Source organism: Musa acuminata, chromosome BXJ2-5 (genome assembly GCF_036884655.1).
Source record: "Musa acuminata AAA Group cultivar baxijiao chromosome BXJ2-5, Cavendish_Baxijiao_AAA, whole genome shotgun sequence".
NCBI classification, from domain to species: Eukaryota; Viridiplantae; Streptophyta; class Magnoliopsida; order Zingiberales; family Musaceae; genus Musa; species Musa acuminata.
Genome location: NC_088342.1, coordinates 5048621 through 5067223, shown reverse-complemented (window position 1 = coordinate 5067223; position 18603 = coordinate 5048621). Strand labels below are relative to the sequence as shown.

Here is an 18603-nt window from a genome sequence, read left to right as displayed (position 1 = left end):
CACTGAGCAACCCCAAAAGAGACTCATGATTCGAGTCCTCCTCGACGAATGACATCGATCTCAAAGCAAAGCTTGTTGGTCTCCAAGAAAATATTTTTGTCGGTATAAAAAATGCGATATAAGATTATTTCGTTCAATTTTACTAAAAATGATAACAAATATTAACGAATTCATGGTCTCCAGCAAGTTAATAGATTAATTATAGATTATTTCTTATAATTAGTTGTTATCTATAGTATTTTGATTTTTATATTTTTAAAAGTTACATTAAAATTCTTATATTTATAAAATTAAAAATATTTAATTTTATTTTTCGTTATATTATTAATTTTTCTGACGAAAAAATCATATCATTTACCACTAACTCGTCAGTAGAATTTTGATTTACTTTCCAAAATATAAAGATCCAATATAATTTTTGAAAATAATATATAATTAATGCGTCTCTACTAAGATATCTTAGTGGTTAAACAATAACATAAACTTAAAATTATCATAATTATGATATCTGACACATTAATTTATTGAACCTAAATCACATGATCCAAAATATGGAAATCTCATCAATTATTACCAATGTCAATCGAAGTTTGTGCAAGAATTTAAACGCAATCATTAGTTGGGTAAACGTCGTAGGCATGAGAGAGCGTGTAGTCAAGTCCACGGTCGCTGCTTTTGGCCTCGCATGACCAACCCTTTTTGTCTGCGTCCACACTCGAAATGGTTTAACCTCTTCGACCGTGGTCAACGGAGCAGACCCTTTTTCGAAGTTTCAGTGCTCGGGAGAAGAAGTTTCTGCCTTGGTTTTAGACTCTTGTCCGGCCACCTACGGTGGTGGTGTACTCGCCGACGCTTGTTGCTTCTGCCGTCTGCCCGTTAACCATTTGTTGTTTTGCGTCTGTGGGCCGCAAGGTGTGGACGGCGGGAGCCGAAGGAGCGCATATCACACATTGTAAGTCCAAATCCTCCGTGTATGATGACATCAGTCTCCGTGTTTTGGGTTGACTCGGGTGTTTTTCTTGGATTATATAATTATTCGATATTCTGGAAGAAAAATATTTTTATCAAATTTAAATATTTTTTGTTTTTGTATAACTATTAGATAATACTGAAAAGAATAATGGTATTGGTGGTTTTTATTTTAGATATTTGAATATCCTAAACCTGACTTGAACACACATTCTCTTGTCGAATCCAAATATTATTAGTGATGTTTTTAGATATTTAGAGTTCTTTATGGAAGTTAAATTTGAACACACATGAATATATAACTAAATTTTGTTCATATGTTGTATTTGGATGAATAAGAGACTTCTTGTACTCATTTAACTAAGTAATATACTTGTCTTACTTTTGAATTAAAACAAAAATAAAAAAGAAGAGAAAAGATGATGATGCATTTCTTTGGGCCCATCTGATAGGCAGTAAACACATCTTTCTTGGGCCCTCACAGCAGGTAGAGATTCGGATGTTGATGTATTTTCTACTCTCGAATTGCTAGGATCCATTTTCTTAAGGAATTTGTATATTATTTACTTCTAAACACATAAGCAATAACATTTCATACATTGATTCTTGCTAGACTCTGCAATTGGTAGATATATCATGCATTTGTCTATCTGTAAACCTCGGTTCGATGTTTAGGCTGCTTGAAAGCATATCATGCATTTTAGAGAGATCATTGAGCTTTGATATGAATGGTTCATCTCTAATTGGGTACTACTATATTTTGCAAGCTGGACTCAGTTCCCTCTCCTAATGATCCTGAGCTTGTTGAATAGTAAAGCTCCATTATTTGGTCTTCAAGATCATTGCATAAGCAAGTGACCTTTTTCTTTTTCTTTTTTTGGAATTAAACGATAGTTGTGTAACTTTTAGGTATTATATATATATATATATATATATATATATATATATATATATATATATATATATATATATATATATATATATATATCCATCAGTGCTTCAGAAATAATTTTTATTATTATTCTTATTCTAGTTTTGTTTATGTTCTGAGCACCTGGTAAAGGTCAGATATTCTAGCTAAGAATGAACTCTATATGCTCTGATCTTATGCATGGAATTTTTTTCTTAGGTTCCTTTACATTTATTCTGAAAAGAATATTTATGACATATATATACTTTTGGGTTTGTTCATGATAAATAATGCTTTTAGACAACGTAAGTGCAATGATAGAAACCTTTCGTGTCTCAGACATGCCAGGCTTGGATCCTCTCGATGGACTTCCAATCTGAAGCTGCACTTGGTGTTATGAAACCTGGCATCTCTCGTTGACGTCCGAAAACAAGACTCTCTCTCTCTCTCTCCCCGATCAGCAGCTACATCATGGATTATGAGGTAAATGTTCTTCACATTTCCTTTTTATCTGACTCGGCAATCAGTAGATGGAAGGAACTGATCTTGTGATAGGGAATTACAAAGAGAATAGAATAGATATAATAGTTGCACTTACTATTGCTGCAAGTTTGATGTCTAGAAAGAAAGAAAGCTTATATTCTATGACTGCTTGTACGTGCATGCACTGCACTGCACATGCCCTATTTTGCATGAGAGTCAAAATAGTCACAAACTACAACATATTCCAAGAGAGGAAGGGAGAGAATCGACCACATACATACCCTGAAGTGTAAGATTTAATGCCACAACTGCATGTTGGTAGAACATTTCTGAATTAATAATAGTTTGATCAGTACAATGGATTCCATATTCTCTTTGGGGCTTTTATCAAACATTTTGCAGTACATGCATTATTGACCCAAAAAAAAGGGGACTCTCTTCACACACCCACATCAGTCCTCATTCCTTTTCTGAACCATATAAAAACCCTCCTCCCCCACAAACGACACCTTCCCACCATGTGCAGCTTCATCACTGTATTCCAACACTTTGGTCAGAATCAAACAGCCTCTCTCTTTCTGTACTTCCCTACTCAACTAGCTGTTCGCCTCTGAACACACTTGCCGCAGAGATAGCACTCGAGGAAGGACAAGGCCAAGTCAGTCCCTCTTCAATGACTTCTTTACACGGATTCAGTAACTTGAAGAGCTAAAAGTGCCACACTTTAATGCTTTTCCTCTTCCTATATATCACACACCTCTTACACCAGTAGGGCAACTCCCACCTTTACAACTCTCTTCCCAAAGCCTCCATCTTGAGGCCATTCTCCCAATCCCGAATGCTCTCGGGGAGAGTTTCCGATGGGTACCTCCTTAAACGCTTCTGATTGCCTATCATAATGTCCTCTCCAGGCTTTTAGGTCAAAGTTGATACGATCCCTGTCCAAGCTAATTTTGGAAAGATGAGTTCTATGACTGTGATTAGGACTTTAGTTTAGGGCAGCAGATGTGTAGGGTGGAAAGCAGGAAGAAGGAAGAAAGTAGCAGGGTGGAAAGCAGCCGAGGTTATTTGCTTGGACATCATACATAAATGGGCCAAATGGCTAATGCTATATTGATGTTGTGCCATGGTGTTCTCGGATATGGAGCCATGGGGAAGGCAAAAAATGCAGACGCAAACATGTAGATTTATGAAGAAGAGACATCTGACTCATGCGCTGGATGGAATGCCTCAGAAAAAGGGAATCCGGGTGTTAGATGCGTTTGAGCATATACATACATTCTAAAGCAGACTCAGATTTGAGTGTTTTAGTTCTATTGCTGGAATGTGTCAGTCAGTGAGTTTATTTATACCAGGCTGGAAAAAAATGGAACTATGAAACAAATCACTACATCCCATGCACTCTAAATTCCATCTCTTTTCAGCTTCTTCTCCTCATTCCACCTCACACACTAGCAAATATACACACGAGAAATCTTTGATGTAGACAATTCTCAAGCCATTTTCTCTGGAATTACAAGTCAATGAATATAAATGCATAATTCTATGCTATAGAGAGAGTTCATATAAGAGAGAATATTGCATGAATTCAAATAAGGACATGAGATGTTTATGTTATGAACTGACCGAACAATATGATTCCTCCGGGGAGAAAACTCACTTGGTGAAAGAAACATCACCGCAGGTATAGTCTGTTGATGATGTTGCTTGCGTCTGCATGCTTATCTTACAAGAAGAAAATCCTAACACTACTAATACACTATCACGTTTATCATTCACATCACGCTTGTGCAGGTTGCAGTCCATGATCTACCGATGCTATTGTAAGATATTTTCCATTAAAAGGGTTACTTGAACTCCTTTTGTGGTAGGAAATCCTTGTGCTAATGCAAGAAAACCTTAGTTCATATTCTATTCTAATTTCTTGATCTACATCAATGCTTTGTGGTTACAGTCTATGGTGAAAAGGAAGCTCCGAATCTGAGTTTCTATCCATAAATCGAAGATGAAACAGGCATTTTTCAGAAGAAAGATGAGACTAAAGGTGAAGAAATTGGGAAAAGAAAAATTACTACTTAGAACATACTGATTCGATCAGAAATACTACATCTTTGGGATACTTCCAAGCCTCAGCTCAAGATCTAACTCTTCCAGATGGTTGTGATCAGGTACCTCAGACTGCACTTGTTGCTGCTCACAAGAAGAGGGTCTCTCGGATCTCCTTCTCTTGTAACAGCTGGTCTGCTCATCATAGATTCCTGGATCTCTCCGACTCCGAAAACCAAATCCGTTGGACCCTAAATTGGTTTCCCCGAGCTTGGATTCTGGTACAATAAGTAGATGGAGAAGTGTAGGATGGTGCAGAGATCTAGTCGTGGAGAACAGCGATTCATTGGGGTCCTCCTCTCGAGCGATAGACGAAGAAAATGCTGGAGAGATCAAGGTGTTGTCGGGCCAGTTCTCTTGGATGGATGGAGCAGAAACCCTAGGAGAGAGAGGTGGTGGCAAGAACCTGGAACTAGGGTTAGGGCTGACCTGCGGACGGAGTTCTGCACCCGTCACTTGCTCATCTTCGGCTTCGGCGGTCTCTTCGCCGAGGCTCGAAGACAACTGCTTCAGCCTCGCTCGATCCCTCCGGTGCACGTTCATGTGCCCACCAAGTGCCTGCGCCGATCGGAATTCCCGTCTGCAAAAGCTGCACGAGTACGACCTCGGCGGCCATGTGCAGCCTCCTAAGCGGCCTGCGGCGTCTTCCGCGAAGGCTCTCTCCTCCCATGACTCGTTGCTGGAGGATCCAAGGACGACTCCGGGGATCTGAGCGCTGAGGTGCGGCCTGCCACTGTGTCTTGTTCTTGTCCACATCCAGCATCTTGCTTGCTCCATGGCGCTTGTTCCTGGACGAACAAAGACTTTAGCAAGTCACTGACTGAGCTTCTTGTCGGGTGTTTCCACTGAAGAGCTGAGAGAGGAAGGAATATAGTTGGAGCAAAGCATCTGCGTCCAAGTTGGGGACATAGAAATCGAGGTGCATGAGAATCTATGCGGTAATCTTCATCTCTAGTTGGTATTCCAAGTCAGCTTGTTTGTTCCCATCACCGTAGTTCGAGGTTCAATTCCCTGATAGAGGTGGATAGAGTCGAGTAAACGTGAATCATAAAGAAACCTATAATTTGACCTAACATGCATTAGAAAGCATCACTTCTCTGATGAGAACTGAGACAGCTTCCAAACAGTGGGGGCTACTCCTGACAACAAGCATTTTTAATGGCCTTCTCACACTTCATCATCAGCCTAATCTCATCTGTCACCACTGAATCAACTCGACATTCTATATTCCATGTCAGGTATTCTTTGGCAAATTCATCTCCTTCTTCCTGCACGACGACAGGTCTTCGACATGTGGAAAGCCTTCACAAGGTTGCCAACAACTCAGACAGCAGTATTGAATCTGGGTCTGGGGAGTTAATTGATAACCTGTGAAGTTAGGATCACTACTTGTATCAGAATCCCTTTCCTACTACGACATGAATTCATTCTTCGATCGACCGACCGACTTCAACAAAGAAGCTACTAAAGAGAAAGTGACATGTATGTATTTATACTTATCTTTTTACCTGATAATTTATGTTCCTATGCACAGATATTCTTCAGCATGAATGTTAAGTGACAGTATCGATTTGTATGATGCAACGGATCGATGCGCAAAGGCCCACACAACTATGATGATATAAGATGCATAATTAAATTTGAGTTTTAGTATCAAGAACAGTCCAAAGAATTTGATGCTTTGGTAGATCACATGTATATGTTACATTACCAAATATGTTTGCAGCTTCCATTTCTTTTCTGTTTCCATTTTACCTGTTGTACTGTCTTTTGGGGTTTTTTTTTAATGTTTTCTTTTCCAATGAAAAATGTTCATTTTTGGAAATGTTTAATTTGAGTCATATGGTGAAACAGATCTTATCATGTGGGAAAGAGGGCTTGGGAAGGTATCTGTCATAAAAAATGTCACTCTCTGCATGCAACAAGTGTTGATGCAGTAAGTTTCTCCTCAGAACTGATTTCAACTGTGTTTGCTCAATGTCTGGTGGATCATCCTCAGCAACTAGTGATTTTTGTATTGTATATACTTGTCTTAATGTGGCCCATGATCTCATAAAACAAAATCAAGTATATAGCTTCAGACAATGTGTCATGTATCAATCATGTGGGAAGGCTTTAAATAATGGACTCAGGAACTGTGTTTCTTAGATCATGAACAGAAGTATTAGTTCTTGAGGCTCCCTGTGACTTGTTCTGCAAATCTACTCAAAGCATCTCAAGATTCCTTTGAACATTCATATGTTTGTAGTGGTAGCTAGATTTATATCCCAATCCGATTTATTGAGTTTGAAAGCAATGTGGATGATTAATTGTCAAGAGTCTGATTGTTTTTGGCTTTGTTAGTGAAGACCACATCTTGTTAGCTCTTGAAAGACACCATCTCAGGGTATAATGATAGCGACGAGCAGCCGACCTAATCTCAGAAAGTTCAGAACTAGATTTGCAGCAGCATGAGAGACCTGTTTACTCACATGCATCAATCAAGTTTTCTTTGTCTTCCAGTGTTCCATTTCTTGCTGAATTCCATAAAAAATGCTAACTTCTCTAACAATTTAGTACAAAAATTTCATGTCACCTGAATATTTTGTTCGGTTGATTCTTCCATGAAGCCACTGATTGAATTGGCTTTGTTCATCATTGTGACTGGGACAATAGCAATCATTTTCAACTGAATTGTTTTGTGAATATTATTGACCAATCATGATGTCCTTGTCATCTATTATGCCCAAATAATCTTTCATTATGATCCTCAACCAAACTCCAGACTGATGAACACCGATTCGGACAATGAAACCAAGTTAATTTTGTTGAAAGTTGCCTCACCTGATAAAGAAATTTGTGGAAGGTTTGAGTTAAGATTCTGCACTAGTTTGAAGAAGATCCTACTATTATGCATCCCAAAATCTTACTGCCAATGATTGAGCTTACTGAAATCTCATATCAAATTCAACCTGATAGATGGGAGACATTAGTTGAAAGGGCCTTTTCTTCTGTTCTCAGTACAGATAGACAAAGCATGCTTTGGTCCTCCACTGTCCTCGCAGGCAAAGATAAATGTTGAGAAGAAGATGGTTTCTGCTTGTCCCTGCTGTTTCAGGTTGAGAGAGTCCCAACTCCAGTCTGTGTTTAGGTTAGGGACTGGAGGAGTTCCAGTCCTTGGTGAGGTCCTGCTTGTCAATGCAAAGTCCTACAAACCATATGAAATGACAATCAATGATTCCAAATTATATCCTACAAACCTCTCAATCTCTCATATTAAATTCACTAGAACTATCACTCACAGCATTGCATTCATGACTGCATTCACAGTAGCTGTGAATGCCATGATGGAGTTATTTATGGAGGATGTCATGAAGAAAAAGAGTCATGGAGGAGCCAATTGAATTCCATCTTTCATTGACCTTTGCAGAACTGTAACAACATGCAATACATCTGAAAAATGCACTTCATCAGCTTTTTAATAGCTGACAAAAGCTCTTATTCATCTACTTTAAATGAACCTTTGGGACATCAAATTGGTTCATTTGCCAATGGGACAATGTTTCAAGCACTCCGATCTGGCAGGATAGCACTCTTCACTTGATGAACAACAAGTGCAAGTTCCATATGAGCAGCTATTAGTGTAGCAAGGTGGTGCAACTTCAATTCCACCTTCAGTGCTCTCAGGGCTCGTCTTTGTTACCTTCTCATCCATTGTGTTTATGTCGCGGCCTAAAAGAAACAACAACAAATATGTCAGAATATAGTGAATGAAACCCTCGCTGAGGCAATATCTCCCTAATATACACAATCTTATCGTCGACACCGAAAAAAAACTATAGCCACTGACTGTCACCATATGTTTGTTTACCTTCAAAAAGCTGTCACATATCTTCACACTCCTTTTAGCCAAAATATATCATTAACCTAACTTTTATGGGATGAAAAATCAAAGCAGAATATCTAAATACAAAATGTCTATTGCAAAAACCAATATATTATAAGAACTCATCAAACACAAGTGTCAGAGTTGCTTACAGTGGTGAAGTGGCAGAAGGATTGCAAGAAAGAGAAGGGCCAAAGCTGCACTCATGGTTTTCATGTCTGCTGATGGATTGTAGAACGCTTGGGTAGATGAGATGAGCATGAATATTTATGAGGTTCCTAGCAATAATGACAAGTAGGATGGAAAATATTTACTCTGATACATTGAATTATATGTAAGATATGCAAAGGTTGGATATGGCAGGAATATTAATTTTATGCAGTAATTATATGATAATCATGCTCATTTTGATATATGAATGTTTCATGCTTTTGTGCATACTGATAAACATTTACTCCATTTCTTTCTTTGACTGGAAGCAGAATATTCTGCAAAGTCTCAATACCAAAATTTTGAATCTTTACAAGGAAATAATTGACATTATGATTTGACTGACATCATATCAATTAAATCTGCAGACTCGTCTCCAGAACATCACTTCTCTCTTCAAAAGAAAATACTTGATTATTCATCCATACATTGCACTTTTCTATGTGATACCACAAGGCTCCTTAATTGCTCTCATCAAACTAAGAAACTCTTGTTCAGCTTCCTTAGTGTTGTCTGTCACCAAATTATTTGCTTTGCGGCAGTCAATTAATATGCCTTATCTATTTGTTCGGCTCCAATTCTTACCATCAAAAGATTTCTCAGGATGCTCTTGATCTTGTTATTAAAAGAATGAAATATGAAGAATATATTTTTGTGTTTGATATGTGGTTTCTATTTCCTCGTACAGTTAGAAAAATCTTAGTTGCTATCATGAAGAAGGATGCATCGAGCAACGTGCATTTCTCGCAGGGAAGATGGGAGTACGCCATGTAATAGTAGAGATTTGCTATCGTCGAGGAGATCAAAGTAATTGTTCTAAGAAAATCTTGCTAAAACAAGAGAGGCTTTAATACCATGAAAGAATAAAATGAAGAAAATATTTTTATGTTTGATATATACTCCCAATTTAGAAAAGAAAATCTTAGCTGCTATCAGTTATTAGTCAACTGCCTCTTAAGTCCCGTTCATCATTGACGAACATTCAACACCATCCTCCCGGTGCCTTAAAAGTTCTTTAAGCATGACCAATTTCTCGCTGTGCCCCAGCAAGATTCAGCGGCAGCCAGGCACCTTCGGCAGTCCCCTGGATTCCGAAGGCTTGTTCGCTCCGGTCACCTATTCCCACATCTTGGGTGTCCCTGCATTCACTGACTGAAGCTCACGGGGACGGACGCATGCTCTCTCCTCAGCAAGCCCGACATTTGCAGTGGATTCGGCTTGCTTCTAGGAGAACACCCCACGTTAGTTGACATGCAATTATAGTTCCCGGGGCATCGATTGGAACAATCTCTTTACCTCAAGAAGATGGTCTTCGAGAGGGCGTTCCACGAGAAGATGGTCCTCTCCTGCATTCTGTCGAACGGTTGGCGGGCCACCGAGGTGGGAGTAGCGGTCGACGAGCCTACTCGAAGCTCTTAACATAATATTATATTATATTATATTATATTATATGTTGAAAGACTTAGATTTTTTTTTCTTAGTTCATATTTTAATGTTAATTATTATTCTAATTCAATCATTTAAAGTAGTTAAAATATAAGAAAAAGGGAAGATAATAAATCTAATTCTCCTCGTTTAGAACTCGGGGTACTTATAGGGCAGATTAGTATTACCTGATATGTCTGCCTGCAGGAAGCAAGATCATACCTCTGATGGCGTCTGACATTACCGATGACGTTGTGTCGAGAACCGAACTGCCGCAGGGTATGGACGAGCGATCGTCGTCCTCCTCTGCCTCGATCAAGCGGGCGGGGTCAGACAATGATGAAGTCGTTGTCTACAACGATGAAGTCGTTATCTGAGAGCGGGTGACGTTAGCGCACGTTGAGTCAGCTTTATTGTCCTCCTCCTCGGGAGGAGTGACGTCCTCTCCCCGGAGAGGCTGACGTCGTGACCCATCATGTCGCCATTATTACCCCTATCAGACTGGATGATATCCAGTGATTTCTGTGATTCATGAATGGTGTGATATGATCTGGTTTCTGAGGGAGTTGCCTAATCTTCATGTTTTGTGCGATGACATCTATCTTCTTCTGCCAAGAAGAAAGAACAACTGAAGAGACAACGGGGAAGCTGCCTTGGCAAATACTCTGCGAGGTGTCAACATAAGAGACAAGTAGTTCCTTCTTCCCTTCCGGGAAAAGCCAGATGACAGGTGGGAAGTAAAATGACTGCGGAAATCTGAAACAAAACGAGCAGCAAACTAACGCCTTGGTTACTGGTCGAGGAGTGGCTCGGGGTTGCACCGACGCCGGCAGTAGTCGGGGACTCGGTCCATGCACTGGTACATGGCCGGCTCCACGCTGAGCGGGGAGCGCACGCAGCTCCGGCAAGACGGGTGGCACGACCCCACCAGGTCCTGGCACTGGCACTGCGGCGCGACGGAGTTGGTGCACCGGCCGCACCGGTCGCAGCACGGCCATTTCCTCCGGTGCCTGCTTGTCTCTTCTCCTTCATAACCTGATGCATCCCGAAACCAAGTAGAGTAGAGAACTGAGCGGCGATATCTTGTATCCTTCATTGCAGCTCACGAGGTGTCGCTGGGGCCATCTACTTACCTTTCGTTAGTAGCAAAGAACGGAGCTCCGGATCGGAGAAGGTTGTGGTGGTGGTGGTGGGGAAGAAGACGACCGCCACAGTGAGAACCATGCTGACAACAACAAGATTGCACCCCACATCTCTGCACTGCTTTCTGCTCTGTTCCACCCTCCGCTACTATTCGGATTTTAAAACTGGTGAGGCGCTTTCGAGCGAGGAGTTGGTGCGGCGATGAGGGCATCGTGATGGAGACGTCACACGCCGCATCGCCAAAAGACGCAAACACCTGGCGATCTTATCAAGACAGAGGAGGCGATGAACGCGACCACGCTGACGATCGTCGCCGCTCACCTCAACGACGCCCCTTCAAGTCTACGAGGGTTTTTGCAGAGGTAATAAATGCTCCACCACGTGCCAGTGCGCTCCACAGGCAGACGCAGCTCCCGTGTCTCGGCCAAGCCACCCACCAGGAAAAGTAACGCCATGTTTGACCACAGGCGGTCCAAATAGGAGGGTCAAAATAGAAGTGGGGCCAAGGCTGAGGTCATCACGATTGTTCGACCAATCCACGTGGCGCTCATTGTTTCCATGTCCGACCCAAAGTAACGTCAGTTAAGTGGACCCCGCAAAAGTAACATGGCCCGATTCGAACGCGCCGACCCACCCACACTTTACGCCTTTAAAAACGATTCCCACCTAAAGCGAAAGGGAGCAATGCGTGCGTGTGCTCTCTCTCTCTATCTCTCTCTCTCTCTCCGCGTTCTCCCCTGCTTCCGCGCCTCCTCTTGTTTCCGCTAGCTACGTATTCCCAACCCATCCAAAAGAATCTCCCGTTCCTTCCCTCCCTCCGCTCCGATTCCTCCCACCGTCCTTATAATAATCCACATGTACCTACACATATATATATATATATATATATATATATATATATATATACATATACAACCGCGGAAGCATTTTGAGATGCCTTATCGTTGGGCTTCCACCCTCCTCCTCCTCCTCCCTTCTCCATCCTCGCCTCTCTTGCTGCGATCATCGCTCCAATGGCTTCTTCCAACTCCGGTTACCTCTTCCGGCCTCGCGTCCACGGTACTCCCACAATCCTCTGTTTGTTTCCCCTTATTTTTCGTTTCTTGATTTAGTGGCTGGTTTCTTGGTTTTTGTTAAGAAACGAGATCGAAAAAGCGCATTTTGGTTCTGCTTTTCGATCAAAGAGAGTAGGTCTTGTCTTTGAAATGACAAATCCTTGCGGTTGTCTTCTTTCGATACCGATTAAAGAGAATCTTTCATCTAGTTGGAAAAACTGTTGAGGTGATGCCCGGTGCCTTTCGAGAATCGGTGCATGAGTATTAATTCGTTACTCCTCTTACGAGAATTCGCAAGAGCATCAATTCGTTGTCGCTGTCACTAGAATTTGCTGGTGTGCTCAGGTGCGGATGTCCATTCCGGAATCTGCTTCTAATTTGATCTATTTGTTGCTCGAGAAAGAAGATGTAATAGATAAAAGAGTTTACCCATCAATGGCAAAAAAGGGCTCAAGCATTTTTGACGTGGATATGAAGAACATGTTGACAATATTGCATAGCAAAAAAACAAAAGTTTACCATCAAGGATGGGAATTTCGACCTTTGACCCCAATGCATCTGCCCAATCCCGGCACGATGGTTTTCGATTTGACTAGTTTTCATCAGGAGAAATGGCAGAATTAGGATGCGTGATGGTATCACTTATCTCGGCCTCATGTAAAAAACCAGTTCTGACAGTTTTATATAAATAATTTTCTCTTATTATTACAAGTAGATCAATAATTACATTGGAGTGGAAACATACTCTGCTGTATTTTAAAATTTCATAATACTGTGTTAGCCTACAAATAAGTACAACTGACCGTCTGCTAGTGACACTTTTTAGCAGGTAAATAAGAATAAATACATTGGAAATATAAAAAAGTTGTATGACATGTTCCGTTTCAGGAGGCTCAAGTCTATCAGAGAGCATTTCCTCAAGCAGAGACAATCTTGCTGTCATGTAAATTAACCAGAAGAATCAGCATTTAGAATTCTTGAAAATTGTAATCTAGCTGATTTCATTTTTTAACTATTAAGAAAAATATTGATGGAGGATCTGATACTCTGCACAATTCTTCTTCTTATGCCATGTTTGAGATATTTGATCTTTGATTTAGGTCAAAGCTTCACATGTTCAGAATACAATCTGAATATGATACAATTTCTGTCATCGCTTCCTTTTGTTAAGAAATAAAAATGGCATGATCGATATATTTATCATTGAACCTCATGTTTGATAGCAATCTTATAGTATTTTATCAAATCTCATTATCTGACCAGGAAATATAGCTCCATATACTGGGAGAAGGTCTCGCTTTATGAGATGGCTCTGCAAGTTTTTTAAAGGGACAGGTACCGGAGTGTCAAATGGACATCATCCACAAGTAAATGGGGAAGAAAACTTGTTTCATGGACCAATTAAACCAGTGGTAAAGATTCCTCTCTGATTCAACAATCAAGACTGCATGTTAAATGTCTCAGGAAGGTTCTATCTTTAGTAGACATTGATACACATAAGTTGGTTTTTCCGAAATTTACCTGAAATTTATACTAGGGATATGTTTAATATGTCAATTTCATCTTCCTTCATATGATTGTGTGAAATTTTTTTATGCAAGCTGTTACCAGGATGACCGATCTAAAGCTGAAAATGAAGATCTTGATCGTGCAATTGCACTTTCTCTTGATGAGGATGCCAAGAGACCTAATGGTAGGTTTAATTATGTGAGCTTCTAAAATTTGATTCCACCAAATTTGTTTTTTCACAGTTGGTTTCAAATAAATTTTTTATCTTAGTTTTCCTTTTATGTCTGAAGTGTTTGGTTAAACTGCTAATTATTTCTGAGTGGTGTATCAACTCCTGGATAGCTGCTGGCTACAAGGGCCGGGGAAATGATGACGACGAGTTAGCTAGGGCTATCCAAGAAAGTTTGAGCATGTCCTCCTCTCAACCATATTACCCTGTACAGGTTTTGCCCAGAGGATATAGGTTTGATATGTTATTCTTCTCAGTTTATATGCTTTCAGGCTATAGCAGATCACCAAATAATCATGCTTGTGCCTTCTACTACCCTGCAGAATTTGTGGAGGATGTCACCATGAAATAGGTTATGGACATTATTTAAGCTGCATGGGAACCTTTTGGCACCCACAATGTTTTCGTTGTCATGCTTGTGGTCAGATTATCTGTGAGAATGAGGTGTGTTAATTCCTTTTTAAAGAAATATGTTGCTTCACTTCTTTAATGCATAATACATTAGCATCTGTCTTTTCAGAGCAGCTTTTACTGTGAAGTGGCTCTTAAATGTGGTGGTTGTTTTAGTTTACTTTGTCAGGCATTGATCCATACCACAAGTCATGTTATAAGGAGTTGCTTCACCCCAAATGTGATGTCTGCCATGAATTTGTAAGAACTTATTCCTTGATTTTTTTTTTGACCATTTTTCATCTACTATCATGTAAATGTTTACAAGAAACTGTGTCATCAGAACAATATAGAATTATTTTTTATATAGAAGTTCACGCTATCCTGGTTTTCTTGTTTTTAAGTATTGGTACTTTGTGGTATATATATTAGTGAGTCTGATTATCAGTCTGTTTGGCCTCTATTATCATTCAGAAAATCTTTTAGGGACTTCCGCTTGCCCCAACTTGACTGGATTTCATTCCTTGTCAATATGGTATATTGTTATCTCACTACCACTGCGGTCCTTGGATTTGCTACCTTGCTCAGAATCCTTTCAGCATTAAGCTGCACCATAGCATAAAATTGAAATTCTAAAAGGTTTTCTGCTTCTTGTATTGGCATTATATTTTGATATATTTCTTGATATGAACCCATACGAATTAGAAATCTTTGCAATTCACCAAATAGTAAGTTTTGTAATTTGTAAATATTTGGTTTGTGTAACAACAACCATTGATATTGTCAATTAGAAATTCACCAAATTGAATGCTCTAAATCTCCAACATATGTTCTTTAAAAAGATAAAAATGATCAAGTGTCCTGTGGTGTAGTATATTCCATGTAGAACTATTGAAACTTTTTTCATTAGCTGAAAGCCTAATATCTCATTACTTTGCATTTCAAACACTCTTTCTTTTTCTTTTTTTCTTTCATAATGGATTTCATAACTTTTCTAACAAAAGTTTATCTAGTTGAAACATGCCGTTATATTGGTAAATAAAATTTTTTTCTTCATTTTCTTTTGCCAACAGATCCCAACAAACAGGGCTGGTTTAATTGAGTATAGAGCTCACCCCTTTTGGGGCCAAAAATATTGTCCATCACATGAACATGATCGCACACCTCGATGCTGTAGTTGTGAGAGAATGGAGGTATGTGTGGTGTTTGTTTTATTGGAGGAACTTCGGTGTCTAGTTTCAAGTATGAAATGGTTATTGAGAAAAAAATAATTGCTCATGTTATCTAGAACATCCTTCTTTGATAATTTCTTAGTTTCCCTCTTTTACTTCATATTGAAGTCAAGAAGCACAAGATATATCTGCCTAGGAGATGGCCGTAGCTTGTGCTTGGAATGTCTTGATTCTGCTATCATGGATATTGTTGACTGTCAGTCTCTATACCACTCAATTAGAGATTATTATGAAGGAATGAACATGAAAATAAATCAACAAATTCCCATGCTTTTGGTAGAAAGGCAGGCGCTTAATGAAGCCATGGAAGGGGAGAAAGATGTAAGCTTTCTTGATTGTTTTGAGTTTCGAGATGCTTATCCTGGAGGTAGTTCTGGATTTTGAATCTGTTTTCCTACTAGGGTCATCACCACATGCCTGAAACCAGAGGCTTATGTCTTTCTGAGGAACAAACTGTTAGCAGTGTAAGTGATCTCCTTCCATTTTGATTTAGTTTGTGCTGACGTCTAAGCTGTGTCGTTTCCAATCTATAGATACTTAGAAGGCCAAAAATTGGGGGAAACAGAATTCTGGACATGCGGACTTTCCCACAAAAGTTGACCCGTCAATGCGAAGTCACTGCAATTCTCGTATTGTATGGCCTTCCCAGGTTAGTCACATCCTCATACGATGCTAAAGTTAGCCGTCTTTTTTGATACTAAAATATATTTTTTCTATTTTCTATTTTGAGTGTTATGCAACAGAGGAGCGAGCTTGTGCTTCTCGTGTAAATCGGAGTAGGATTTTGTGCAAAATGATTAGGATAGTAAAGTGAAATTAAGTCGGTATTTTGTTAATTAAACAAATAATATTTGCCAAAGATGAATTGTTATTCAACAAATCATAAAGTTGTTTTCAACACCTTGTATTCTTTCATTAATATTCAATCAACAAAACATAATAGTAATGTTTCTAATAATTATAATTTTCTGTAGTAATAAGCAACAGGGATCTGTTAACTCCTTGGTATAGTAATCAACAAAGCATAATATTAGGTTCATGGTCAGGAATCATGTTCATTTTTACCTTGCAATGTTTGGTAAATAGAAAAGATTGGAGTTTTCTGTCTGTCTACTAATGAACAAAGCTCCTGCAATGAAGGCCTGAGCATAGCTTTACCCCTGCTGTTTGCTCATCTATTATGAGTCATAAACTCATAATATAAACTTCTTTTTTCTATAGAAGATAACCATTGTTCCATCTTGTAGAAGTCCTAAGTTAGTAACACATTTAATTTAGCAAAAAAGGTCAAACGCCCTGATGTTTCTTTGTTCTTCTACGTGCAGGCTATTAACTGGTTCCATTCTTGCTCATGAATTAATGCATGGTTGGTTACGTCTCAGAGGTATATTTTTCTAAATTGCAAATAATTATATTGCCATAATGTAATTGAACTTATGAAATCATTTAATTCTTATATTCCATTTGTTTCGTCTCAGTGGGATAGTTATTTTGTTTGGATTTTTTTTCCTTATTAGGCTATCAGAACTTAAGCCCTGATGTGGAAGAAGGCATCTGTCAGGTTCTTGCCCATATGTGGCTTGAATCTGAGGTTTTGCCAGGGTCAACTAGTATGCCATCCTCTTCGTCGTCATCATCCTCTTCAATTCCATCATCTAAGAAAGCAGGAAAGTCTGCCACCGATAAGAAACTCGGTGAGTTCTTCATGCATCAAATTGCTCAAGACACATCACCTGCCTATGGTGAAGGTTTCAGAGCTGCTAATGCAGCTGTTAACAAGTATGGGCTTCGCCGAACCCTGGAACATATACGCTTAAGAAGCAATTTCCCGATGTGAAAACCATTTCTTATGTAGTAATGAGAGAGAGAGAGAGATTGCAAAGTGTGAGTCGCTTATCCCATAATTTCTTGGGGAGCCAGATGAGTGGTATTGCTTTGTGTCTAAAGTAAAATTAGCAGCTGTATCTGACTAAGCTTCAAATAATATCTTTTCTCAAAGTTGTGCAGTCGTTTTGCTCTAAAGCAGACTTGCAAATGGGTAACCATTACCCATCAAGGGATGCTCTGTCACTGCATGATCGTGAAGCAGAAGGCTGGAATCTGAGAAATACTCAAACAAGCATATATTCGGCCACATGTATATGCAACCAAGAATGAGATGCTGAAGATACAACTCGGGTAGTCATCTTCTATCTTTGCTTTTAGTAGCTACATGTGTCTGCCATTTATGAGAGGGAGTTGGCTGATGATGCTTCTTGAACCATGTCTGTCTTCTGCTCTATTGGCTGGCTGATAGATAGCTCTCTCTCTCTCTCTCTCTCTCTCTCTTGGTAACCATAAACATTTATAGTTGTGGCAACATGTTTCTCCATTCTTCTTCATGTGGTGTGCATGCATTACTAATGGATAAACTGTTTAGCAAACAGTTCCCATTTCCCTGTAATTGGACATTGGCATAGTAATGGTCTTACTAAAATCAGCATTGTGGGTCATTAGGTCTCCTTCTGCTCTGTTATCAAGCAACACACTTGGTTCTCCATTAAAATTAATCATATATGTGGCTCATGGAATAATATGCTTGCCTTTTGCCATGCCTTCTTAACATGGTCACTAATCAATACACACTCGTGCCATTTTGTTGGGGAAGTTTGTTTCTCTTTTTTTTTTTTTTTTTTTAATCTTAGGTATCATTATATTTTTCTCAATTGATCATAGGATATGCTAATAGTTTAATTAATGTCCTTTCAAAACCTTGTATGTATATATGTATATGCTTCTAAATTATTATTATTATTATTTTCTATTTGCTCCTAGATAATAATAATTAACTTGAGTTTATGAGACAAATGTAAACTATATATAAGTGGATTTCCTTCTTGGACTTATACACTTATCCAAATATGATCTATAAATATTATAATTACATAAGTTCTGTAGTTAAGATCCGTATATATGCACGTATTAGAAGCAGTGTAACAGAGTGTGGGGACGTCACGACTTGTTATTGTCGATTGGAATAGACCCGTCCACAGTTTGACTCACACCACCGCACTATGGTTCTGTTGGTTTGTACGGCG

At 39.2% G+C, this 18603-nt stretch overlaps 1 protein-coding gene, 1 long non-coding RNA gene and 1 pseudogene across 3 annotated transcripts; 1 reads left to right on the top strand and 2 right to left on the bottom strand.

Moving 5' to 3' along the window:
• Window positions 1-2784: 2784 nt before the first annotated feature.
• LOC103984386 (probable transcriptional regulator RABBIT EARS) lies at window positions 2785-5504 on the bottom strand. Its single transcript, XM_009401865.3, has one exon. It carries the CDS (start codon window positions 5243-5245, stop codon window positions 4466-4468), a length of 780 nt encoding a protein of 259 aa, XP_009400140.2. The 5' UTR covers window positions 5246-5504; the 3' UTR covers window positions 2785-4465.
• A 3832-nt stretch (window positions 5505-9336) lies between these two features.
• Window positions 9337-10891, bottom strand: LOC135611670 (uncharacterized). 2 transcript variants are annotated; one of them, XR_010486625.1, is made up of 3 exons: window positions 10752-10891; window positions 9840-10633; window positions 9337-9767 (listed from the first exon to the last, which is right to left on the bottom strand). It is a non-coding gene; the product is annotated as an uncharacterized LOC135611670 (long non-coding RNA). The 2 variants fall into 2 exon arrangements; XR_010486624.1 differs by having other exon boundaries at window positions 9337-9764.
• Window positions 10892-12003: 1112 nt separating this feature from the next.
• LOC135612209 (LIM domain-containing protein HDR3-like) lies at window positions 12004-17524 on the top strand (annotated as a pseudogene).
• Window positions 17525-18603: the final 1079 nt, after the last annotated feature.

Bases quoted from the DNA above. Each gene is read 5' to 3' on its own strand.
- LOC103984386 (XM_009401865.3), bottom strand. From the start codon at position 5,245: ATGGAGCAAGCAAGATGCTGGATGTGGACAAGAACAAGACACAGTGGC.